At 46.0% G+C, this 26,414-nt stretch overlaps 2 protein-coding genes across 5 annotated transcripts in view; both read right to left on the reverse strand.

Annotated features, from left to right (window-relative positions):
• Positions 1-26,414, reverse strand: part of LOC119387320 (epidermal growth factor receptor-like) — a 254,545-nt gene that overhangs the window by 6,683 nt on the left and 221,448 nt on the right. The window lies entirely within an intron of this gene.
• The window catches only part of LOC119387318 (epidermal growth factor receptor), a 127,289-nt gene that overhangs the window by 6,683 nt on the left and 94,192 nt on the right, over positions 1-26,414 (reverse strand). For 2 of the 3 annotated variants that reach the window (XM_049413473.1, XM_049413474.1), the window contains exons 2-24: positions 24,130-24,686; positions 23,639-23,763; positions 22,492-23,275; positions 21,598-21,721; positions 21,285-21,452; positions 20,605-20,661; positions 19,482-19,681; positions 17,652-17,784; positions 17,172-17,241; positions 16,257-16,381; positions 15,235-15,322; positions 15,029-15,130; positions 14,396-14,647; positions 13,765-13,883; positions 11,858-11,993; positions 8,215-8,355; positions 8,002-8,100; positions 6,698-6,883; positions 6,234-6,297; positions 6,036-6,127; positions 5,831-5,906; positions 4,932-5,078; positions 4,291-4,571 (exon numbers count right to left, since the gene is read on the reverse strand). In XM_049413473.1, coding sequence (XP_049269430.1) covers positions 4,291-4,571; positions 4,932-5,078; positions 5,831-5,906; positions 6,036-6,127; positions 6,234-6,297; positions 6,698-6,883; positions 8,002-8,100; positions 8,215-8,355; positions 11,858-11,993; positions 13,765-13,883; positions 14,396-14,647; positions 15,029-15,130; positions 15,235-15,322; positions 16,257-16,381; positions 17,172-17,241; positions 17,652-17,784; positions 19,482-19,681; positions 20,605-20,661; positions 21,285-21,452; positions 21,598-21,721; positions 22,492-23,275; positions 23,639-23,763; positions 24,130-24,235 — 3,675 coding nt within the window. In that variant the 5' untranslated portion in view covers positions 24,236-24,686. The remainder of the gene's footprint in view (positions 1-4,290; positions 4,572-4,931; positions 5,079-5,830; positions 5,907-6,035; positions 6,128-6,233; positions 6,298-6,697; positions 6,884-8,001; positions 8,101-8,214; positions 8,356-11,857; positions 11,994-13,764; positions 13,884-14,395; positions 14,648-15,028; positions 15,131-15,234; positions 15,323-16,256; positions 16,382-17,171; positions 17,242-17,651; positions 17,785-19,481; positions 19,682-20,604; positions 20,662-21,284; positions 21,453-21,597; positions 21,722-22,491; positions 23,276-23,638; positions 23,764-24,129; positions 24,687-26,414) is intronic. The other variant, XM_037654668.2, reaches the window with a different exon arrangement.

Below are 26,414 nucleotides of genomic sequence, written 5' to 3' on the forward strand. Positions count from 1 at the left end.
AAAAATGAGACTTGAGCTAGTACAGATTTATCACACAGTTACGGGCACTAAACAGAACACACCGGCAAGGGGGACTGACAATGGCAGTAATCACAAAAGGCCCAAGAACGGTAAATGAAATAATAAAGGGGAGCAAAAAAGCCGCATTAATCATGTGCCTTCCAAAAATCTACTTCGTTAGCAAAGCAACAGGTAAGAAACAAACCCGATTGCTTGAGTTACTGAAGGTATAAACATCCACAACTTGTCGGGTACCCTTTGTGCTGTGCAGAAACAAGACATCTGCCCTTTTTATGGACATTGCGAGCATGTTGTCTCAACCTAATATTTATCGCTTGTGTCATACAAGATACAGGCCTGTATCTCGTATGACATTAAATTGATAGACAATAATTACGTATATTGCAACATAGTCATTCAGTACGGTGCCATTCTCCATCCCCTTGTCTTGTGCATTTTGTTTGGTCATCGTTACTACATTGGCATGTAAACTGCATGCTGAACACGAAAGGCCACCTTGCATCTTTTTAAACACCCTTGTGACATGTCCTCTCCTTTGTATTTCTTAAACTATAAAACTCGTCAAACCAGACAAACTACCTTACAGCTCTGCGTTCACTACAGCAAAAGCAAAGTTTTAGGCTTGCCCAGTTCGCCAAGCTATGCCACCTTGAAAACATGCAGGCAAAGGACAATTAGTAGTTCCACTACAAAGGGTAATCTTTCTACAGGGCAATCAGAACCAGTGGCTGCTATAGCTCAGGGAAATGTACGTCTTGAGTAGAGGTGTGTGCTGCCGCCTGTTTTTGGTCACGCCGCTTGCGCCGCCGCCGAAGTCCCCAGAGAGATCACGCCGCCGCTGCAGCTGCGCAATAAATGCGGCGCGCCGCCATTACTCTTTTCCTTTAATTAGAATGGGGAATCTGGAAATAAAATACAGCATTTTGCTGGAGGAGCTCTTCTCGATTTGTTCATGTAATGAACTGTCAAACTCAGCGGCCGCTGAAAAGCGGGAGCTCGGCGAGAAGCGCGCCCCGTTTCCGGTTCTTGTTCTGTAGCGCCATCATGACATCACGAAGCTCTCAAACACTCTCGACACAAACGATAGGAATGGAATGCGCTTCAATGCAACGAACGTAGCCCTCAGAGATCCGATATTCGGTTCACATGTCGTTTGATCGTGTTAGCCATCGATTTAGGTTTAATGTGGACACTCGTCTAACGCAGCTGTAAGGTCGGTACGCGTTCCCTGCATCGTTCTCAAACATCTGGGACACATTCATATGCAAATTCAGACATGAAAAGTTTCTGTTTCTGTGCATTTCGTCCACTCTTTCTTACGCTAGGAATGTGCTGGCGGGTTCGGTGCGGCGACGTGGTCAAGAGCGAGGTGACATCACGGCTCACCGCTTTTTCGAATCACTGAATGCGCTCTGCCGAAATGGACTGTGGACATCTTTGAATGAAGGCATCAAGAATAGCTCCCCAGAAGTTGTAGTAGGGTGTGTCCAGATAAGATCAACACGAGGTCCCGGTCACCATTCCCGATTTTGATGAAATTAACTGTAGGTCTTGGCATTACTCCCAGAACAATGGTTGCGAAGTTAGTTTCACGAAAAAAAATTTTGTTCACCTGAAAAAAGATATATATATTATGGCCACAAAAAACACTTTTCACCAATTTCGTGATTTCTGAATTTTGAGCGCACCTAGGGAAAAAACGGTGCACTGCTTGGTCACAATATTTATTGCCCTTAAAAAACAAGTGAAGTACAATCTTATGAGTCTATTATTTTTCCTTGCTTGGTCGAAGCATTTTTAAAGAAAAAAATCACAAGCTTGGCAAATTGCACAAAATACCTGTATTTCAGGAATCTATTGCTGTAAGCAAGTTAAAGTGAGGATATTAAAAATCGGTACATATTAACTTTGATACTTTCGCTCTCTTTTAAAATAATTTGCATGGTTTTATTGCGCTCCGTTTTACTTGATAACTGGGCTGAAATGTAAGTGATTTACCAAAAACGCCAAACTTTGAAAATTTTCTCAAAAAGGCCATTTCTAATTTTTTTGAAAATCCCTCTGATTGAAGTCAAGGATGTCATCTACCATTCTGCATAAAAAAATGTTGCATTATTTTGGTCGCCAAGAAGTTATAGTGCGTCAAATGTGACCATGCCAGCCTAGCAGCCGCGTCGATCGTTCTGTGCTGAAACTCGAAAATAAGTTGTTAAAAATACTCGTACCTGACATAATGACAAATCAGCAGCTCCACACTAACAAATGCGCAGCCAGGTGTCATGGTTCAGCAAGCTTTATTTTGCGATCAGCCTATTGACAAACACACAGCAGCGGCCGCTCGATGTTGCGGACACTCGCATTACATGAGTGCCGCTTCGACTGCGGATGAGCTCCGCTTGCGCGCCAAGCTAAGCTCAGAGGACAAACAAGAGAGGGAATGCATCACTGTGAAAGTTAAAGGCTGTTAAGTGCCAACAAATATCATGATATGCAATGAAAATTCTGCCAGCAATTTCGGTGTGAGCGATTTCAATACAGCATGGATGCATTTTTTTTCCCCTGCTGTTATGCCCGCAGCGGCAAAATATCGTGATAAACGTTCGACTTGCGTTGAATATTCTATCTGCGCACGCACAACAATACAATATTGTAAAAGCGTTTCTTTAATGAAGCAAAGGACTTGGACACACTTCTTTTCACAGCCGGCTGACACAAATGTTCTGGCACGAGATGGAGAACAACTGCAGTTTGAGTTGTTCAACCATCGGAAGCGCGTTTCACAGCTTTCTTTAGATGTCAATGGCTTTCTTTTGTGTCATATGTTGCTCATAGAATGAACCTAATTCTCTTTAGGCCTTCAGAAGAGAGAAAGCAACACCCGAGCGCACTACAGGAGGTTCGACGGTTTTTTGTTTATTCTTTTGCATTAGCAATGGTATGGACACACAGGACAAGTTTTCACCGTCGCCGTCATGTTCCGTATAAACTCTAAATCGATAACATCGCTCCGCGGATTGTATGTTCTACCCGAGAGTAAAAACTCGCGAGCGTTGGCGAGGAACATGCCTAAAGCAGAGATGAAACAAGCTGGCATCTCCGTCACATGGAATAACATCAACCCGCGTGCGAGGCCTGCCGTCGATTGCTCCCCAGGCAGAAGGAAGCGCCCCGCCCGTCATTTGCTGGGCGAAGGAGCAGGAAGGAATTTCTGGGGAGAGGGACTGCGTAACTCGTGCAGCAACTGTGAACTTCCGACTATAAGGGCGCGGTCGAGAGCGCTGGCACGCGCGCTATTTCGGCAGACATCCCCCAGCGAACGGCTCATATACCTTCTACGCGCTGTGAGCGTTGTGATCTCACTGCTTCGCGCTCGGACCATTGATACGACAAACTGACCGAAAACCGCTTCTATCCCGGGAGCGGCTCTATTGCCATACACCAACGTTTTGTAAAGATAAGTGACATTGGAGCAAAAAGACTTTGCGCCGCGCCGCCGCTGGTCCGATAAACCCCGCGCCGTTCACGCGCTGCTGCCAGAGGTGGAAACACCGGCATGCCGCCGCCGGTGATTTTGGGTCCGGCGCACATGTCTAGTCTTGAGTAGCTGCTTGCTGTAAATATGAGTTGCCAGTGGCCTCCAGATTTTAAAGTACACATTTGGTTCAGCTAAGAGTTCAACATCGAACTGACTGGACCTTTTATTGCCTACACATGCATGCAAATGTATAGCCGCATTATGTAAGGGCAATCTCGTTATGCTGGCTTTGAGCACAGCCATGGCACATAAACAGCACTAACATTACAGATACCTGACATAGTATGTGCTATATTTCATTCATGCTCAGGCAATGCATCACCAGCTCATATCTAACAGTTACACACAATTAACAGCAGATGGCATCCCAGAGAAGCCCATGGTCCGGGCAACAAGGGCTATTGCCATAGGCGTGCGCAGGGGGGGGGGGGCAAGGGGGCGAGAAGGGGGGCGCAAAGTCAGCCCTATACATTGTAGGGGGGGCGAGAAGAGGGGCGCAAAGGCAGCCGCATACATTGACATAATAGGGAGGGGGGCGCTGCGACGAACCTTCGCCTGAAGGGGAACCCTGCGCACGCTTATGGCTATTGCCCTTTTCCCCTATCCTATATTTGGCTAATAAATTAAACAGAAGGCATTTACTGTTATGATAACACATGCAAGCTTAAGGCTAAATTGTCAAATAAAAAGGACACTCTCAAATCAGCTAAGATACAGATACACAGCACAATTACCTTGATTGGTGTAGGTGGCGGAGCCTGCTCAGCACCTACGATCATGCTCGGCTGAGCCCTGGGCTGCAGGTACTCCTCAGCGTCCATGATGACCTCTGAGCCTTCCATGGGCATGCTCAGGTTTCGGATGAGTTCCTTCTCATCCTGTGGAGTGTAGCTTGGTAAGCGCATCAGCTTATCGCCGGGAACGACCAGGTAACGCCCTGGATCGCGAGCCATTTTGGCAAACTCTTCGGCCAGTTCCTTGAAGGAGGGACGTGATCCAGCATCAAGCATCCAGCCTGTGCAGATGCAAAACATGACAGAATTGGTTAAACATACAAAGGGGTGAAAGCAAAGCTATAAAAAAAATGCAATAGAAAATCTACGCTTTTAATATTGTTCCTTTTTTTTGTTAGATTACTGCACTTGTGTGCACATTTTGTGAGCTAACTTAACTACCAAACTGGATAGTCCGCATGGAAAGTCGGAAAATTTCTCACAATAAAACACCACTAGAATACTTTTGAACACTGCTACAGAAGTCTCTATTGGGTGTTGAAGAGAAGCAATACATGTTCTTAGATAAAAGCACTGTCCATGGCTTCAATGAAGCGTCATTGTATGATGTTGACAAGAAGCTGCAAGGAGCTTGCACTTACACTTGATCATGATCATGTAGACATCGATGGTGCAAATTGATGGCTGGTTGAGCCTCTCTCCCTTCTCAAGCAAATCGGGCACATCTCGTGCGGAGACGTTTTCATAAGGTCGCATGCCGTATGTGAGCAACTCCCAAACAGTCACACCTGCGGTGAAACAGCACAAGGTAACTCACTCTCTAGTTGAAAAAAAAACACCGCTACACGATAAGGCATGCCATAGTGAGGAACTCCAGAATAACTCTGAGCCCCTGGCTTACTTTACCGAGCATCCAAAGCACAGTACGTTAGTGCTGAGCAAAACTGCCCTCAGCAAAACAAGGGTAGCATGAGCAGGGTTGAATCCATGACCTCAAGCTCAGTAGCACAGTGCCATAGCTACAATAGATGGTACCATCTCGCTAGGCAGGCAGCTAAGGAGCTCATAGGCTTCATTTACTGACCTCCATGCAGTCATGAGGTATGCACACAGTGTTAGACTATACTAGCGAGTCCAAATTTCTTGCAAAGTTCTGAAAATGCATGATAACCTATCGCTAGCATGTGAGCCCAGGCACCTCTACCAAGCTTTTGCAGTGCAGATGCCATGAACAAACAATTTCTTTGCAAGAAAAACTGTGGACAGACTGAACGTAGCACAAATTGTGCCCTTAATGTCTGGCTGCCAACATCTTTTGCAGAAATGTATCAAGTTCTGAAAACTGCTGCAGAAGCAGCCCAAGCGTCAGATTACACTTTGCAAGCTAACCGTAGCCACATGATCTGATAGTGTATATTTTAACTGACCACTGATAAGAATAGGCTGTTTATTCAGTTATATGCTCACTCCAAAATGAAATTTATGTCTAATGAAAGGAGAAGCGAAAAATTACCACGAGTGCAAGTACAGGAAAACTTACCAAATGCCCAGACATCACTCTTGTGTGTGAAGATGCGGTGTTGTATGCACTCCAATGCCAGCCATTTGATGGGCATCTGAAGTACACGAAATAGGGACGAAATTGTGAGTGCAAGACATCATAAAGAATTAGCACTTTGGACAAGTTGGCACTGCAAAACAAGAGACAACAACAAAGAAAAAGCTACGAAAACACACAAAAGTACCTTGCCGCCAGCTGCCTTGTACTCAAACTCATTGTTGTCGAGCAGCTTGGCCAAACCGAAGTCAGTGATTTTCACACAGCCAGGCGTTTGAACTGAAAGGAAGGATAGCGCAAAACCGTCAGTGAACCCAGTTTCCTGAGAAATGAGTGCTGAAAGCTGCGTAAGCAGCTTCATTCAAGCAGCAGATCGAAAACTTACGCAAGACATTTCTCAGGGCGAGGTCACGATGAACCATACGCTTCTCTTCCAGGTAGGCCATACCCTATGCAAAGAAACATGTTTCAAGTTCGGAAACACTCCCACTATGAGCACAAAGCAAACCTGCAAAGTCTTCTTTAGAGTGAAAACTCTGTACTATCACAAATTTTTGTCTGGTTAAAAAGAAAAGCTTACATAAATTTTGTCTTGATTTGTTCAGAAATGAAAGTATGAAGCATTAGCATGGACCATAAGGATGAATACATCAAGTGTCGGAAGTTTAGAAATACATATATTCCAAGGATAAACTCACAGGGAAAAAAAACAAAAAACACAATTTACATAATGCTCATAAGTTCCACCTGATGGTTAAGATGAGATCTATTAACCGATATGAGGTTCAGCCCAATGAAATATTAACCTCAGCATGTCTAAGTTACAATACATTGTTGCCATCAACTTACCCGTGCAATCTGGGTGCACCAGTTCAGCAGTGGCTTGGAGCCAATCTTGTCGCGGTTGTTGCGAACATAGTCGAGCAGGCAGCCAAGAGGCATCAGCTGTGTGACCAGCATCAACTGCGATGTCAGGCAAACTGCCAGCAGCTTCAGAACATTGGGGTGGTCCACACTCGCCATAATGTACGCCTCCTGCAGAGGGAAACAAGCAGCACCCACATTCAGACAACAGCCAATACTTCAAATGGCTCTTGCGCTAAAATAACCACAATGGCTCATATTTTGTGTCAGCCAAAGATGGAGAGAAATAAGAAAAGATCAATTTAAAATTTCCCTACAGGGCCATGGCTTGGCACAGTAGCAGTGAAAATCAAGCACTTATAGGGGTACTGACACAAAATTTCACGGCTGCAATAGCCTGCGGGATTGATTCTCGTGAACTTGCGCATACCACCTACTAAATCTGAACAGCAAATACAGCTTGGAAGGCAATCTATATGAATTTTCAAGTTCGTGCGCCCGATCCAGCGCTATATACCGCACCTCGTGACATCATACAAAGTGACCTGAAGGAGACCCCAAACTTCCGTGACATCACAACTGCGGTTGAGCTCAGAGATGTCCAGCTAAATCATGACATCATAGTCGTCATTGTGCTTTTGCCGCGCCAGGAGGCTACTATTCGGTGGCTGCTTGCGAGTCCGTACCCGCGGCAAACGTGTGGAAGCCTCAAGAAAGTATTTGCCAACAGGTGACGATGATGACTGTGATGGCAACGACATCGCGCTGTACATGCCGCATGCTAAAGAATGCGAGCTGGCGATGCAGGCAGCGCGGAAGTGCGTCACAGTTCTGTGTTTTGTTTCACACACTAGATGGCATTAGTTTCACATGGTGGCTTGTCATTCTCTGAGCTCTCCCAAACTGAAACTGAGACTGGTCGGTAATGAACAGACTGTAATAAATTATCTGTCACGCGTTGCAGCAAGTGATGTGCCGTGTTATGACCAATAGGCCTCCAGCAACACATTGTAGCAAAAAAATGTCACACCAACATTTTTGTGTCGGTACCCCTTTAACATTCCACAAAACAACAAGCAAGCATTTCGATTAATTCTGGCCCTGTTACCCTTCTTTGGCTAAGCAAGTGGCCGCAGTAGAGAAAGTATAAGATGTGATGAAAGGTGCAGAAAGATTAAGAAGAGCAGGGTACTCGTAATTATCTGCCTGTAGTTTTGTTTCAGTGCTAGTTTCATTTCAACACAGGCATCAGAAAGGGCTCTTGCACAAAAGCAAACAAAAGTACTCACTTCCAAAAACTCCTTGTTCGTGTTTGGCGCGGTGTCCTCACGAAGAACCTTGATGGCAACTGGTATCCTCACATTTTCACCCTCGGGCACCCAGACACCCTGGACAGCAAAGGTTGATTTAAAGACTTATGTTATGCTTCGCCAAAGAAAGCACTTCAGTATGAAACACAGAGGATGCGAACAACAAATGAGAACGTCGGAACAGAAACTAACCTTGTAGACTGTACCAAAGGCTCCATAGCCCAGGATGCCGCCTTTACGAAGCTCGGCTTCCTTCACAATCCTTAGCTGGGCAAGATTGGGTTTGATGTCTGTCGGCTTCAGAGGCTCATTGTCTTCAAAACCGCTCATCCGCTATTGAAAAAAAAAAAGATTTCATGTTATCACACACTTGACATCGCAGAGTAAATCCACGTTAGTCACACAGCAAGCTAATCACACGGAAGGCCATGCAGTGTAGCAAACAATAAACGACCACTGTTTCGCTAACTAAAGGCTCATACATAACAGAGTGCGAAACATTGCTACATTTAGCCCAGAATTAAAGCTTAAAAGTTCATGGGTGCCTCTTCATGTAGCTGCCAAGTAATTAAGAGCCCACAATGGTAACCTAGGCATAGAAAAAAACATTTTAAAATGAATAATATAATTGAGATAATCATTAAACAAAAGATTGAACCCACCATTCAGCATGCACACACACTCACTAGGAAGAGCTAGTTAATACTACAAAAAATAGTTGTTGATAAAGCACAGCAATCACAAGGAATAAAAAGCCACTTACAAATTCTTGAAAGAAGAAAGGAGAGAAAAAGAGAGAGAAAGAAGAAAAAGAATCAGGCAAGGATAGATAGAACTTACACAAGAGGAGAGCTATCAACATTTTTCAACACTTATGAAAAACTACTGCAAAGCAATTCACAACATCTTGGCATTGTTAGCCTTCCCGAGTTTTATGCTGTTGCACTATGCAGTCTTGGCAGAAAGGAATCGAAACTCTGGAATTGCTTTAGGAATGCTATATATAGAACATCCCGAGATGTATGGCCGTTGGCCAAGTCTTGTTTTTCCCCAAACTGATGGACAAAGTTACTCTTGCAGTGCAAGTGCTCTAGATCCTGCAGCAATTGAAAAATTAGTAAGAAGTAGGCTGGAAACGAGGGCCTGCCACTCCATTTCAGGCACATTTTATTGCCTCCATTTGAGGCAATAAAACTTCACTGTATGAGGTTGATCGAAGCACATCTTCCTCACGTGAAACAGCACAATGCATAGCTAACAAAGCGAGATAGAGAAATGACAGGGAGGAGTGAAAACTCACAAATAGGTATGGCTAAAGTCCCTAGATTTTTGCTTCTTCTTTCTTAAGTACCGACAACCACTGATGCGTCGCCGACGAATATCATTGGCTAACGCTCGTCTTCGGTAGCCATGTTCTTCCTAACACTTTTCAAGTACTTGGTGAAACGCGTCCCCCGCTCAATAATGACGGGGGGTTGGCAGGAGGAGAAAGGCGCGTCACACTAGCATATTGTCCGCTGAAAGATGCATGGCTAATGTACTTAGACGTACGTGGCTTTGTAAATCTTCCAAATTAGGAAGAAAACGGCTGCAGACGCCGGCTGCGCGTGAGAGAGGGCCGGGAAAGGAGGCAGTTGTCGGTACTTAGGTAAAAGAAAAAAATCTATTGACTCAAGGCGTAAAAACCGGAATATAGGTCGAATTTTTTTTCAAAAAAACGCGATGAAAAGTCGACCCTCGTCTTATATACCGGTCATTGGCAGAAAACCTATGGAAGTCTTGCAACAATGGGTTGATGAAGTCGGTAGCCCTATTGCCATCGTGAGCATCAGCAACAGCACCGTTGGGCGACGCCATTTTGCGTTTTCTTTGTGCCGACTGCGAAGCAAGGGTAGCCACCATAGCAAGGGTGGCTGCGTTGGTTTTGCGCTGTTTAATTATCCTTATCTGAGGCTATCTCCTTCAATATGAGTGGCAGCCGACGGCAGTTTACAATGTGCTTCAAGAAAAAAGTCATCGAGTATGCAGAAGCCCACGGCAACCTGGCGGCACAACGAGAATTCGGTCCGACGGAGAAGAGCATCCGATACTGGAGGAGCCAGAAACAGCGCATCATAAGTTGCAGCAACCAGAAGAAAACGTCGTTTCGTGGACGAACTGCAGTTCACCCCGAACTGGAAACGGTACTCGCCGAGTTCGTCCGGGAGCTGCGCGCGAGGTCGCTACCCGTGACAACGGAGTGCATCCGCGTGAAAGCGCTCGAGATTGCGCGCGACTCGGGGCTCACGAGGGCGCAATTCAAGGGCTCGCCATCGTGGGTGCGCCGATTCATGAAGCGGAAGGGCCTTGTTCTGCGGCGGCGTACTTCAGTGTGTCAAAAACTACCAGCAGAGTTCGAGCACAAGCTCGTGGAGTATCAGCGCTTCGTCATCGAGCTTCGTCGACAGCGTTGCTACATGATGGGCCACATGGGCAACGCTGACGAAACTCCGGTCTGGTTCGATATGCCATCGAACACGACTGTGACCGAGAAAGGAGCGAAGCAAGTCAAGCTATTGACAACGGGCAACGAGCATTCGCGGTTTACTGTGATGCTCGCGTGTACAGCAGACGGAAAGAAGCTGCCCCCTTATATTATTTTTAAAAGGAAAACGCTACCAAATGAGGACTTTCCTCGGGATGTAATCGTGAGGGCAAGCGAGAAGGGGTTCATGAACGAATCCCTCATGCTGGAATGGATCCGGCTCGTATGGAACCGGCGACCGGGTGCCCTTTTTCAACGACCGAGCATGCTGGTGCTCGACTCTTTTCGAGGTCACCTCACGGCCGATGTCAAGCGATCGCTGTCCGATGGCAAGACTGATCTTGTTGTCATCCCCGGGGGACTGACCTCTATACTCCAGCCACTGGATGTTGTGCTAAACAAGCCGTTTAAGGATCGCGTGCGCGAGCTCTACAGTGAGTGGATGCTGGGAGACAATCCCAAGACCCCCGCTGGCCGCCTACGGCGTCCACCGCTCGCAACCGTTTGTGGCTGGGTGTCCTCAGCCTGGAAATCCCTCCCGGAAGAGATGGTTCGCAAATCCTTCCGCAAATGTTGCATCAGCAACGCGTTAGATGGCTCAGAGGACGATGCACTATGGGACGTCGCTAGTGAAAAACAAACATCATCCGACTCGAGTTCGGATGAGTCCGAGTAACTTCGTGACCACCTAGCATTGAACAGTGTGTAAATAAAAATAAATGTCACCACAGTGCAGCTAGTTGCGTTGCGTTTTTATCAAGGTGAGGGCGTGCCGCGATACTTTGCGATTTTTTTTTAATTTCCTTTTTTCCGATTCGAAGTTTGGGGGGTCGTCCTATATTGCGGTCCGACCTATAGTCCGGTTTTTACGGTATGGCTGTTCCTGTCGTTTCTGTGCTTTGCTTTGTTCAGATTAGGGAGATTTAGATCTTTCGTCTTAGCGTAACACAAAGGACCTTTGCTTACACAAAGCCCCAAAACTTGCTTGCATTCTATTGTAAAACGGTTTAGACTCTTTTGTTATCTTGGCAGTTCACATACGTAAAATTCTGGTTTATCCTAATATGCTAAATCTAAAACTCCTTATTGCATTAAAGTTTTACTTAAATGCAGCTTCAATGTTGTTTTTCATGCCCACTGTGCTGAATTAACTTTGTTGGATGAGAAAAACGAGAGACTTCAATATCTCCTTAACATATCTACACCTTTTCAATTTCTTAAAGCATCGCTCCTGACATTTCTGGATGTCTTGGCAGATCTGCTTTAAATTACACAAATGCAAGAGTGTGCCAAGTGTAGTGGCAGTCTCACCATGGTCATCTTGACTGTGTTCTCTTTGGTTTTGGCTCTCTGGAACCAGTGGTAGCTGAACACGGCCAAGAAAATACCCAGCAACAAGATGCAGCCACCAGCACTGGCAAGGATTGCAGGCAAGTGGTCTTCCTCTCTGAGGTTGTGGGAGAAGGAAGAAAAAAGTTCAAGATGAATCCACTGCTCTTATAGCAAATTATTGTTGCTAGCCGGCCAAACAAGAATATATACTAAAGTTGTAGAAGTGTGTTACAATGGGCTAGCTGGTTCAGTTAGGCTTGTGATGGTTAACGGCACAGAAAATGAAGACAGAAAAAACACCCTCTGCACTTTGCATTGTGTGCTGCTTTTTTCCCTTAGCAAAATATGTTTACCAGTATAAATGACTAGTCTGATTGACTTAAATTGTAATACAACTTATGGACTCAGTGACTTTGACATCTCTCTTCGCAGTGCTCAAGGAATAATAAGTAGGAGTGTGCGAATATTCGAAATTTCGAATATTTTTCGAATAGTGTTTGCTATTCGATTCGATTCGCACTGAAATTTTACTATTCGAACTATTCGAACTTCCCAAAGACAAATGCAGTCAATGTCCGGTTGAAAGTGACCCCTTCAGATTTTCAATATGCTTCACCTCATTACACTCTCGTATTGCGGCAAAGCTGCCTTTCAAGCTCCGTTACGGTCGAACTTAGGCAAGAGACAGTCAACGTCCGATTGGAAGTGGTCCCTAGATTTTCAATATGCTTCACCTCCTCACACCCGCGTATTGCGGCAAAGCTGCCTTTCAAGGTCCGTTACGGTCGAACTTAGCCAAGAGACGGTCAACGTGCGTTTGGAAGTGGTCCCTAGAGTTTCAGTATGCTTCACCTCATCACACCCCCGTATTGCGGCAAAGCTGCCTTTGACGCTCCGCTACGGTCGCAAATGTATTAACTCAAGTAAACGCCGATTCCAACATGAAGGCGAAAGATGTGGCAGAGTTGGGGGCTCAATTAATGCTGTTTTGGACTTGAAATTTTTGCAAGGAGTTCGAAAAATAGGACGCCGAAGCTTTTTAGCATCCAAAAATTCAGATGCTCTTAGATATCAAAGTCTACGAGGCAGATTTGGAACTCCGGACTTGAAGGGAGCACACTCTTGTCTGCCACATCAGTTGGGCTTCCACAGAAGTTGAAAGGGGAGGAGAGGCTGAGGAAATGGCATCACTGCCTACCACGTGTAAAGTGTTGTCGGCAACACTTTGGTTGCACCATATCATGTACATAAATACAATTCGGCCTCTACATTGCCTCATTCTTGATAAGACAACTATGAAACACCACCTCGCGAGCGTTTCATCAACCTAGCAAAAAGAAACACTTTCATGTTGCTATCTCACAAGAACATAGGGATTCTCTGCAACTTTTTCTGTAATTTCACTTCGAATTATTCGAAAAATGTTTGAGAAATATTCGAAAATTATTCGAAATTATTCGATTCGATTCGCACTCAATCTTCATTATTCGAATTCGCTTCGCACCCAATATTTTGCTATTCGCACAGCTCTAATAATAAGTGCACAAACGACCCAGCCTTGCCTGCTGAAAATGGTGACTTTCAACTTATCTTTACTAGCTGTTGAAACAAGAAACAAAACAAGCTGACAACGAATGTTTATTGTGTTTTTTCTTCATTCTAAAGTGTGTCATCTTTATTTTTTTGTTTCAGTTTTTGTGAATCTTTGTCCGAAACTTGTCTGGGCAGTGCAATAGGACACGGATTAAAAGCCATGTCCGCAGCATTATAAACAGCCTACTTTCACATCTAGTGTCTTTACCACTGTCATCAAAAGCTGATGAAAAACAAGTTTTGATGCAAGATGGTGACTAGAGCGGCCATTCTGAAAGGATGTCAGCACTTACGTCCTGCCATGCAGAGCCATCTGGTTGGGATCTTCTTCAGAGCAGTGTGGGTCCTTGGTTGTGGTGTCAGCAAATACCTTGTATGGCTTCTCGGGAGGACAGGTGGCAGTGCAGTTGAACTGCAATGGAGCACAAAAAAAAAAAAAAAGTTGTGTTACTACATCACAACGTGTAACCGTGCCAACCTATTGCTGAATGCCTACCTATCACTGAAAAAAAAATTTTCAGCCACTACAGTTTTGATGTTCTGTTGTACAAGCCCTATTACATCTGTGGTAGACAGTACATACCAAAGGAATCAAAGTTAGTGAAAGGGCAGTAAACCTATGCGTACTCAATGTGATGGCATCTACGAAGGCATGCTTTTTACGAGTGTTTTTCATTTAGCCGAAGTCTTTAGTAAAAAGAGGATCATTTGAATAGGATGTCTAACATCTCTCCTATAAATGGACATGACATGATCTCTTTGCTTAAAAGAAACATTTGGTTGCCTCTTATATGATGCTGCCACAAATATTTTGTATTGTATTCTGCAAAATTAGAAAATTGATGCCAAAACCCAAGAAAAAAGTGCCATATTCAAGCAGTTGTTTCTGAAAAATGAACTTTTCAAACTTATTTGTGTACACACCTGAGTACGATTTTCTGAGTCGTAGATACGGAAGTTACGACAATTGGTGCAGTGGGCTGCCGTGGGTCCGTAACAGCCCCGGCACTCGTCGTGACACCGAAGGCACCGCCGGTTAGCCTCGTCGGGAAAGTGGTCTCTTTGGCAACGATCCTCGCACTGCTCTCCGCTGCTGTAGTGCAGGCACTCGCAAACCGAGACATGGATGGAGTAAGACGTGCAGTTCTTGCAACGCTGGTGGCATTTGCGACAGACCTGGAAACAATGAAGGGGAAAGATAAGATTGACGCCCCATAGACTTTTTACATATCGTTACCTTGCATCCCTTCAGGACAAAAAAGTGCAATGTTATTATGCAGCTTCCTTTTTGCTTTGTGTTTCTTGATATGCAAGAATGTATGGTTTTTATTTTAAGGTCATGTGCATTTACATTGCCGACCTGGACAAAATCGGCGTTGTAAAACTTGGTATAAAAGAAGCAGGTTTATAAGCTCACCCAGAGCTCACTAAGACCAATTTTAAAAGAGGGTGTTATGGTAACAGGCACAAGAATGGACACCTATCTAGCCAAAATCATTACAAGTACTATATGGCACATAAAACCACACGGTGTTATGGAGATAACATTGAAAGTACCGATTTTCCAGTCAAGGACTTGAGAGCTCCTTCCTCCTGTGGACCAAAATACTCGTGGTAGAATCCATCTGGACAGGCCTCATCTGCTTTCAAGCATTGTTCCTGAAAATTTCGATGTCAGGAGTTAGACATTGGACACAAATCATCATACACACACAGTTTTTCACACAGAATGTTCGTCTATCTTTGAGTAGAATAGAACTTACCACGACATTGGGGTCGTATGCGCTGACAATAGCCTTTTCGCAGGAATTGCAAGCATCAGGTCCAACGGTGTTGTTCGGTCCAGTGCACCTAATGAATAAAGCATAAATCGTAATTGAATGAGTTATTTTTGCTATAATGCACAAAGGCCTGATATTGAAGACGAGTCAATATGAGTGTACAGAAGTAAACAGTTTTTAGTTATAGAATGAATGGCGAATCCCAATGTTCAACAAAAGACAGTCACTGAGGTAAATACTGCTATATACAGGACACGGACATAGGAATATGGTGCATGTTAAAGAACCCTAAGCGCTAAAAACGATCCATATTTCTATTTTAAGGCACCTCTCCATGTCAAATGAAATTTCGGAGGGCCAATTCCACCCAATAGTGAAACAGCTTGTCACTTGTACAAGAGTTGCTGGATTTAATGGTGCGGAGCGCTGTCATGCACTGGAAAGGAGTGAGCTCATTGTCAATTTTCGCAGGGGGTGCTAGTAGCAAGGGACACTCCGAAGAGGCGTGCTAAAGTGAACACTGCTTTTTTGTGCCATCAAGTTCAAGCTTTAGACACGCACAACAATGAAAGTCATGCTGAATCTCTTGTCTTCTCTCAAATGTAACAAGAAAGGCATGCCTGTAGCGTAGATAAAGTTGCAGTAGGCTAAGAAACTGCTGCTTTCCACTGTGCATTGAACACAAAAAATAAAGCCAGCTTCGTCTACCATATATTTTTATCAAATGCCGCTCCACCTTTCAGACCATGACAGTAGACCGATTGCAAATCATCTTTACTGATTTATAATATGGACAAAAATATTCTGCTGATGCTTGCAGCAGAATGCGTGCTATGCACACACTGATGCTATAGCAAGATCAGAGTTTCACTTATAAATATATGCTTTGTTCTATGTAGGCTGCCAAACATTCATTATAAGCTTTCATTGTTTCGATAGGAAATACACGAGGGCGGATTAATTTAAAGTTACTAAAACTCTAAATTACTCTGCAAAGTACTCACCCTCCGACACAGTTTTCATGGCAGGGCATACAGAAGCCCGACTGATTGTACTTTGATTCGGGGCACTGCTTGACGCAGTAAGGCCCATCACGAACATGTCGACACTTGCTGCAGTTGCCAGCTCCCTATTGCAATGAAACCAAGAAAGAATGCATTATTATTCTTGTGTATTCGAAGCATAAGAAAAATTCAGCCAGAACTGTATAGCCAATTCAAACAAAATTAAAAGAGTTATCAAACAATGCAACTCATTCTTACTTTATGCACTTGAGCTTCAAAACAATGCAAAAAACATAGTAAAGAGCATGACACAGAGCTTGTAGCTATTTGATTCCAATATTAAAGAAGTTGTAAACATTCAAGACGTGCTGGAAATACATAAGGAAATACATCAAATTAAAGCTGGAAGGTAAGCAAACCAGCTATGAAAAAAAAAAGAAGAGGTTAATGTAAGTTTGAAACAATAAAGCTGTAAATTCCAGAAACATTCGAAAAATTTTTAACACTGCAGCAAGGCAAAAAGCACATTGCATGAACAAGGAGGTCCACATATGGTGAAGTTTTCAAAACCACGCATTACAAACACAGCCCTGGTCAATGCATGTGCCTCTTGTTGATTTACAAACATGTAAAAACTGAAGGAAAAGTTGGCCTGCGCCCATGTATAGCATGTAGGCTCTCACAAGTCCTCTGCTTTTCAGATTCCCACAAGGGTGATCTTTTAAATGTAAAGAAATGCTTGCACATGTGCCTGTAAAATTGACCTATGCGAATACTATCCAACAAATCTTTGAAAAAAGGAAAAAGGGCCCGAAACCTGACATATTTAACCAAAAATAACCTGGATGTCCTTGAATACGCATTAACAGTCCAAGAGCAGTGTACAAAACCAAAAGAAACAGGTGAGCTACTTACGGGACCAGAACATTCACCGAGACATTCTTCATGGCAGTGTTTGCACACAAAGTTCCCATCATCGTAGATGCTGCAAATAAAAAGAAAGAGAGAACTATTACTTTGAATCAACAATTACATTAAGTTTATTAATATCTTGGAGCTACTGTCTCATAAATACAGTTAGGATAAGAGTGCCTCTTCAATTTATTAGGAGATAAAAGGAATAATACAAAAGGCAGTATCCACATCCCCTACTGCTAGACATATTGTAAAGAGTGAGACACACTACACTTGTTTCCGCAACTAACCTTAACCTTATAGTACAATAAAAGACCACATCACTGCCCAGCCTGCCCCTTTTCATGCAATGAGACCATATTTCACCTAACATTCTTCTGGTTAGGGGCCTACAAGGTGTGTTGTATTAGTGAAGAGTTGACACCATTTTGGGATAAGGCTTGTACTGGTATGAAAAAAAAAAAATCGTAATCTTCTTACCCTTTTGATGTGTCACACTTGTCAATGCAGGTATCATCTAGCCGGTATGATTTGCAGGAAAGACATTCGTTTGATGCTGGGCCCCAGCAACCACTTGAGGAACACTGGGGATGGCATACGAGCTTTTGTGCCTCTGCAAGCAAAAGTAATGAAGCATTAGAGCTACTGCAAACTATACTAAAAGTTATTTTTTTCTGCAATGTTACACGAGCATAGATATTTCCTATTGCTACAGTATGAAAGTAAAGTACACGTACAGTAAAAATGAATTTGTTATCCTATTGACTGCGCAGCCGGCACTATTTTTGCTATGATTAGACATCTCGACATTTTATTAGCTTTAAGGAATCGCACAGTTTATACAAGCAGCAATATGCAGGCAACCTTCTTGCTGAAGAGTGCACATACTGAACAGATCTGAATAACAGTGATTAACTAAATGCACAGGATTTTTTTGTTATACTTTACAATGAGTGAGGAAGCACAGCCTCTTAAAAGGAAAATGCAGCAGCAGCAAACAGTGTACATTCCTGACATCCTGCAACCATCGATCATTTCTCTTGCTTGGCCTGTGCTGCCACGCTTCGGGAATACGTGGAATTTTTTTCATGCGCCGATGTCTCTCCGTTGTATTTTTTTTTTTTTTTTGCGTCCCAAAACGGCGCGCCGGCTATCGCTTGCCCATCCGAGCGCGTTCGCGGTGCAGCTGGTTTAAAGTGTGCGCCTTTTTCGATCATTTCTCTTGCTTTGCATGTGCTGCCATGCTTTGGGAATACGTAGAATTTTTTCATGCACCGATGTCTCTCCGTTGTTGCTTTTTTTATGCTTCGCAAAACGGTGCGCCGGCTATCGCTTGCCCAACCGAGCACGCCCGCGGCGTGGTTGGTTGGTTTCAAACGCGTGCCTTCTCGATAATTTCTCTTGCTTGGAATGTGCTGCCGCGCTTCGGGTATACGTAGGCTGTGTTCCAATTCTGGACAGCATCGTAGACAGTCTACGCAGGGTTCTTTTAATGCGCCGATGTTTCTCCGTCTTTTTTTTTTTTGGCTTTCCAAAGCGGCGCGGCGGCTTTCAGTTGCGCATCAGAACGCGCGCACGTGGTCTGGCTGGTTTCGCTTTCGTCCTTCGGGTGGTTTTCGCTTCTTGCGCCCGCAAAGCTGATGGCTGTTTCTAATCCCTAAAAAGAGGACCGCTTGTTACTCTCTCGTTTATTGCTCCCCGGGGCGCGATTACATCTGTTTCCGTGCGGCGCTAAATTACACAAACGACGCCGCCGTGATTGAGTTTCCTGTTTTGCGGTCTCGGAAAAACTAACTACGACTTGTTGGCGATAACACGAAGGACTACTGTAGCTTTTTCACTCGTTTTGCTTTCTGGACGGGCGCACAACCATAGAGTTTTCTTCCGTGCGCTGACTGGCGAGTTCAGACTCGCCAGAAAAAAAAAACTGCTTAAGTTTTTTTAAAAGGATTTTGCTTGATTTTACTACAAATAAACCATGTGTATGTAACAACAAAAATGATTTTTTTTTTGTCATTTTAAGGTCACGAAAAAAAAAATTTTAGACAATTTTTTCTTAAATAGAATCGTCTGAAGAATTTATTTCAGCAATAAAAATTACACATTTTTGAACTGAATTTCGCGAAAACATTCGACCCTCAAAGGGTTAAGCAATCATACGCAGACTACCTTTCTTCGTTGGTTCGGTCATCTCTCAAACTCATCTACCGCCACTGTGCCAAATAAATTCAGCAAAAATTACGCCCTCTCCCATTTTGCGTGTTTGACGTTAATTAGAAACTTCAGCATACACATATATTATGGACTCACCGCAGTCGGCCTTGTCGGCGTTCCGCTGAAGCAGCACGTTGTGGGCGTTGGACTTCATGACCTGGTACCAGTCGACGCTGTCGGCAAAGCACAGGTCCTTGTTCTCCAGGATGGCGATGCTGCCCGAGCGGATCTTCTTCAGGCTCCGCAGGTTGAGTGACTTCAGCGAACTCTTCACGATGTACAAGGCGGCGAAATACCTGCAGCACGCGCGAGAGAGCAACATACCGGACGTCTCGTCAGCGAAGCACGTTGCGCCGACGATTAACCGGCCGCAGATTTCATCAACGATATAATTAGCACAGTGTCTACATAAGTATCTATTTCTCTTCACGCACTGTTCGCTGACTGAAGCGTCAGAAAAACCATGAAACCTGCTCTGTTGTCTGCCGTAGCGGCTTCGGTTAAATAACTTCAGCCGATTCTATAGAAATTTGGTTTCTGCGGCGGTGTTATTCTCAGGCGATCACTTTGGGAGGTGTGATTTCGCGCGAATATAGAGCCAGATGCATCGGTGTACACCAGTTACAGCATCCCCGGCACCAAGCAGTCTTTGTTACAGGAACGCTGTCGCCTGGATAGGCCGACGCATCCAAACGTGACTAGCGCATGACCTTGCTTAAGTGAAACTATTCCCGAAAGTGATAGACAATACCGGCATCGGTAGGCCACTCTATGCGATGCTCATAAGATGCTCATAAGATGCTCATACGATGCTCATAAGATGCTCATAAGGGACAGCGAAATATATATTTGTATATATAAACTGGCGGCGAAAACCGTGAACTCACATTTTAGAAACGAATAAATATACAAAACGCTAAGCACACAGCTAAAGCTAACTATGAACCAATATACTAAGACGAAGACAGCACTAAAAGCAACGTTCAGTTCGAGCGACGATCCCGACACAAGGACATAACAAGGATGCCACGTTTGGCGAGAGGCACGAGGCGTTCTCTGCGCGTAGTTCGCGCGGGCAAACACGGACACAGCGACGACACCAAGGACGCTAATACAGCAGCGGGAAACGATTGCTTTGACAAGTTGCGACTAATGGGACACGTGAACGGACAGGCCAACGACACGCATGCAGCACTGCAAATGGCCGCCGCAGCGTTACCTGTCGTGCCCCTTGGACTCGTGTGTGAGGTGGGAAACTAAGTGACCATGGATGCCGCTATAGAAAGAAGAAGGGAGAGGAGGGGGAGGAGGCCAAACGACACCAGTCTCACCAACATGCAAACTCCAGACAGACCATGCGTTGTGTACTGCATACAATTACGATCGTCGCCGATTAACGGATGTACATCTAGAAACATGACCTGCGTTGATTCGATGTAGAGTGGCAGCACAAAGAATGTCTTCGGCGTAGGAAGTAACAAGCGCTATGTCAGTAGATAACTAGAGGCACTTCGGCGAATCGCGAGTAGCAGCGATAGCGGGTGGTTAAATAAAATGATTGAAAATGTTAAGACAGAACCATGCATGTTATACCACTGATTCATCCAAGACGCCCTTTCTGGCGCGTGCAAATCTACTATTAGCGCTAATCTGTGACGACGTTTTCACCCCTATTACAATAATAGTAACATGACTGATGAAAGCTCAAGTGACGCAAGTACGGTCAACGTTGACAGTACAGATCACAGGAATCTAACCACTGAAGCTCACACTATGAATGCAGCGTTAAATTTTCCTTATCACGCAATTCCATGCACACATTGCAACGTAACCCTACCCTTTCTTCTTTTGTTTTTGCGTACTCTGAATAGGTGAGTAAGAAAAGAGGGAAAATCTTACTCTGTCAGCGTCCGGCCACCGATGACTTCTAGATTCCGAAAGTACGACAGCGACGTGAAGTTTGGGTGCGAAGCCTGGATGTTGACGTAGCCAGTGACTTCCTTGAGCGTGCTGAACACTTCCAATTTGCTCGGGTCCATCTTGTCGTAGCGTGGACCGAACGAGAAACTGCGAGGAAAAAAGTTCGCAAGGGGGCCTTGATTTTCCCGCCGAGTATACGGCCACGCACAACTCTATATCAATATACCTCATACGCTCATGGCCTTGTAAAAAGCCACACACTTCAACAGGGAAGCAAAGGAGAAACACGTACTCGGCGTAAACTTCCTGAAAGCCGTTGAAAGTGGAGTCCAGGATGGTAAGGGAACCTTCGATTATAGTGCAGCCCCGGAAGTCCTCGATGTTGATTGAGTTGACGACGCTCACCCCTTGGCAATCTGCGAGAATAAACACGGAAAATGCGTCCATCACGCGTTGCTCTGTGCCAGGCTGAAAACGACGAGCTTGTAACTTCGCGCATAATAAGGATCATGTGCGAGCACGTCTCCCCTGAAAATCGCATTCACCACAACTGCATATAGGGACATAGACGTAAGAAACAATGCGCGAAATGACTTCATTCAAAACAACAGAACTTCGCCAAAACGACGTCGTTTACCAAATACGTCAGCTGTTCTTTATAAGACGAGAGCTGAAACATGAAGAGGGTAAATAACTTGGCCCACCGTTCCATTCAGTGCAACGAATCATGCGCGCGTGTCGTGAGAGCGGATGATACAGAATGCCTCAGTGACGAAGGACATGTCTTATCGTAATTCGATAAAATCAGATATACAACTTCAATCAGAGGCGTTATTCTCCACAATTAGCCTTCAGCGACACTTTCACGACGCGATACTCCTTCTAGCAAGGTGGTATATACGCTATACCACACGATCTGCATTTTGTGCCGAGCAGTAGAACAGGCACATTTCTTTGTGAATCATACTCATACTCTATATATGCTTCCGTCGCGCTCGGGCACCATTGAAACACGAAAATGACGCTAAAACGTCGGATTATAACAGTTTAGCTAACGAACGTAAGTTGCGCGAATCGACAGCCACAAAGTGAACGGTCCAGGGGTTAAGAACATAACATGTTTTTGTTTTCTCGTTAACACCGATATCGCACCCTCCGCGCACCAGTTCGTACAAAGTGCACTCACTCTTTGGACAAGGTCCGTCGCAGGGCACGCACTCGCCCTGCTGCGCCTTCTTGTTGGGCGGACAGTTGCGCACGCAGGCGCCGTTGTCGCGCAGTAGGTGCTCGGGACAGTCCTTGACGCAGGTGGCGCCGTACGCGTACTTGCCGTCCGGGTTGTAGTCCCACGAGTAGGTGTTGGGGTTGTAGCGCATCATGGGCGGGCACTCCTGCTTGCACACGCCGTCGTCGTAGAAGTTCTGGCAGGCCAGGCAGTCGCTCTGCTTGGGTCCCACGCAGCCGCCGGCGCAGAACAGGTGACAGCACTCCCGCGGCTCCGGGCCGAAGCAGCGGCCCTGGTGGCACTGCGGCGAGCAGTTCACCTTGGAGAACTTCTGGCAGTTGTGCGGCCCTTCGCCCCAGCAGTGGCCGCCGCGGCACGACGCGTCGCACGGCGGACAGCTTCGCTCGGGCTGCGTGAAGTTGTACACGTAGACCATGTGCGCCGGTGGGCCGGACAGTATCTCGTCCCACTGGATGTGGCGCACGTGGCACAGGTTGTAGTTGTTGAAGAAGCCCACGTTGCCGCGCAGGATGTCGCGAAGCGCCGGCAGCTCGAGGTTCTCCATCTTGGACAGAGTCACGATGAGCGCGAACTCCTCGTCGTGCACGTTCAGCTTGAACAGGCTGCGGCCCCGGATGATCATCAGGCTCGGCAGCAGGATGCGTTGCACGTCCACGTGAGAGATGAGCACGTAACCCGTCACCTCGCGGATGTCGCGCAGGAAGCTCAGGTCCAGGCTCTTGTTCTGCGAGGAGAGAACGTCTCGATTAGTGGTTGTGAGAAGAATAGATCCGAGACGAAGCTCAGCGCTTCCCAAGACAGTACGGGCTTGTATGCCATCATCAGCAGGGAAAAGTTGTGTTCGACAAGAACGATGCGCGGCTGTCTGAAATGCATTCACATAAGTGCTAAGCGAATTCCAAAGGGGTGAATGATGCGAAATATCCACTGCGGTTAAATCCGCACAAACGTGGATCATTAAAGGTCGGCGAGTGCATGCCATAATATGGCAAACAATCTTTCCGATATATATCATACTTCTCACTGAAGTTGAATCGCTTAAATTGACACTCGTTGAAGTGAAATCGAAACTATGAACGTTTCTCACCTGTAGCCATGTCAGCTCCAGGTTCCCGTCCACGTATGTACAATTTGTGTAGCGGTCCCTGAGGTTCTGGTAGTGGTGCTCTCGGTTCGATGGAACCGACATTCGGCCATTTGTGCCGATGCAGACTGCGGAGCGAAAACAGCGAAATCAAGCAATGCCTTAAATGCAACACGCATTCAAAACGAAGTGATGTACGCGACACCGACGACGACGAACATAAAAGTACGTGACATATCTACCGTAGACGAAGGGAAACGTAAATAAAGTTTTCTAGAAGCATCATTCAGAATTGCGCGCTGTGCTCGAAGAATGTCACAAGTTTCCTATACACTCAACAAACAAAGTTCCTCCCTTCAAAAACCGCTACAAACACACAAAGACGTAACACAAAACAAGCAAGTGTGCGAACCACATCGATATATACGGGCTCCAGCAAATTCGGCGAAGAAAAATAATAATAAAAATACCACCACACAGCCTGTAATACGTACTTTTCCCTTTCTTGACCTGGCCATTCTTTTTGGACTGACCAGCAGCCACCAGGAGTCCGAAACTGACTAGAAGAAAGACCACGACGAGCTGAGTCCTCACGGTCATTGCGACTGGACGTTGCCGATCGCCACCGTCCACATCACCTTCGGCGAACAGCACTTTTTCCGTCTCACAACAGGAACTGTTTGACAGCCTGCTCTCTGGGCTGCCCAGTAGTAGTACGCTTTTAAATTGCGCACAATAAAACGACCGCGATTCACTCACGGATGACTGTTCTTCTCGGGAGTATAATCAGGCGACGATATGTACCCGTAGCAGACGCGTCTGCTGAGTCACACCGGTGGCACGTTATCACTACCGCTGCTCCGCTTCATAAAGCTTTGGGATGCGCTGAGTTGCTGGACCCGGCGGCGATGTCCACTCGATCCGGGGTCCTTCCAGGAGGGACGGCGTGGTGGTACTACGACCTGGAGGGCCTCCGCGTCAGGAGGCCGAAGCAGGGAACCAGCTCGCTCGGTCGACCGCTCGGCAGAATCCTTCGCCGCCTCGTCATCATCTGCAATTCGGTCACGCGGGTGCGCGGAGAACCACTGTTTACACGACGGCAGACACCTGAGAGAAAAACGCGGCTAGGCGGCCTCGCGAACCATCCACCACGGACTAGACTGCGGGAGAGGACTTCTCTGCAGAGTCTTACGTTACGCGTCTGCGTGTGTTGCACGCGTCTCCGACTTGCGCGCCCGCGCGTGCACTTTGCACCCGCTCGCTAGAGAGAGCGCCGCTGCAATCCTGCACGGCAGCGAGCGGCCTGTAGTACGTTCAGCTAAACGCGCGGTTGGTGTGTAGTCTGGTGCGCGCAACATTGGCCGGCACGAATTCCAGCCGTCCGGAAAGGTGCTCGCTGAGCAGCGCTCCGCGCGGTTGGGCCGTCGGCGAGATAACGACGTCTTATCTAATCGCAGTCTTAGGTGAGCACGCACTCCTCGAAGGCGCCTTTCTTGAAGGAGGCTCAACGAGCCTGCAGCTGCGTCTGCGGCACAGCGGCCAGCGGCCCCTCTCGAGAAAGTGACGCGACGGCTCAAGGAAATACTGTTCAAAGCCAAAACGGGCCGACCAATCGCCGCCACTCTGCGTACCGGCGAAAAACAAGGCGATCTCGTGGCCGTTTTTATCGCTAGAGCGGCGTCTTTTCTCGAAAAGAGAAGCGGGACTCGCCAAGGAAGCGCTGTGCTTATCGGAAATCGTGGGCAGCGAGAACTTCCTCAAAACGGCATCCATGGGACTTAACATCGCAAGACCCGAGGTTGAATCGATATAACAATGTCGCAAAGAAACGGACGGAACCGTTCGCAGTGCGCTCAGCGTGAAGCCCCATGAATCATACATATGAGAAGTTCGTTAACCATATAGGCTGGAAACAGCGCGAGACAACGACGAGACACGAAGAACAGACAGGAGCAGCGCATGGTCTTGCCGGTTCCTCCATGTCTCGTCGATTTTTCGCGAAGTTTCCAGTAATGAAACCGCGCCAACAAGCTCAATTCCAGACCCTTGTAATCATACGCGGCTGTCTCACAACATCTCATTCATTATGGCAACCGAGTGTGCGAAGGGCAGCGATAATACGCAGCTGCCCTATAAGACAATCGATCGCTTCGATAAACCGTATATGAAATAACCATTCCTTAATATCTGACGCCCACAGACACAGAGAACTCGATCGATTTCGAAACGCCGCAAGTTCCGAGGTCAAAGGAACCCGCGCCCCCGATACCTTCCATTCACAAAAGTGAAACCGCATACGTAGATAATGGATTCATATGCACTATACGGCGGGGAACTCTCCTTTCATTTCGTTCGCTCTTTCGTAAGAGCGCGCTAAGAAGAACGTGACACGACATTTGTCCATTCGACCGTAAACGATCTCGCAGCAGATCATCGACGACGTTGATTCCAAACCACCACATAGCACTCACCCTCTATCTACCCCCCCCCCCCCCCCCCCTCCCCCGCCTAGCTTCCTACCGCCATTCTTTACCTCCTCTTCGCGTGCAACTTTCTTTTCCTCTGGAAAGACCAACATATTTCTCCTCAAACAGGTGGTGCAAATTGCAAACAGGCGACTCGAATTGGCGCAGAGGCCTCGGAAAGTAAGGTGAAAGAAAGGCAAAAGTCGAGCAACGAAACTTGCATCACAGATTATAGCAAAAGAAACAAAACATGTAGAAACCCAGCGCCGAGGTTGCGTTCCTCGCGCCTGCCGCGGGTCAAGTATTCGCGGCGT

Source organism: Rhipicephalus sanguineus, chromosome 3 (assembly GCF_013339695.2).
Source record: "Rhipicephalus sanguineus isolate Rsan-2018 chromosome 3, BIME_Rsan_1.4, whole genome shotgun sequence".
Taxonomy (NCBI): domain Eukaryota; kingdom Metazoa; phylum Arthropoda; class Arachnida; order Ixodida; family Ixodidae; genus Rhipicephalus; species Rhipicephalus sanguineus.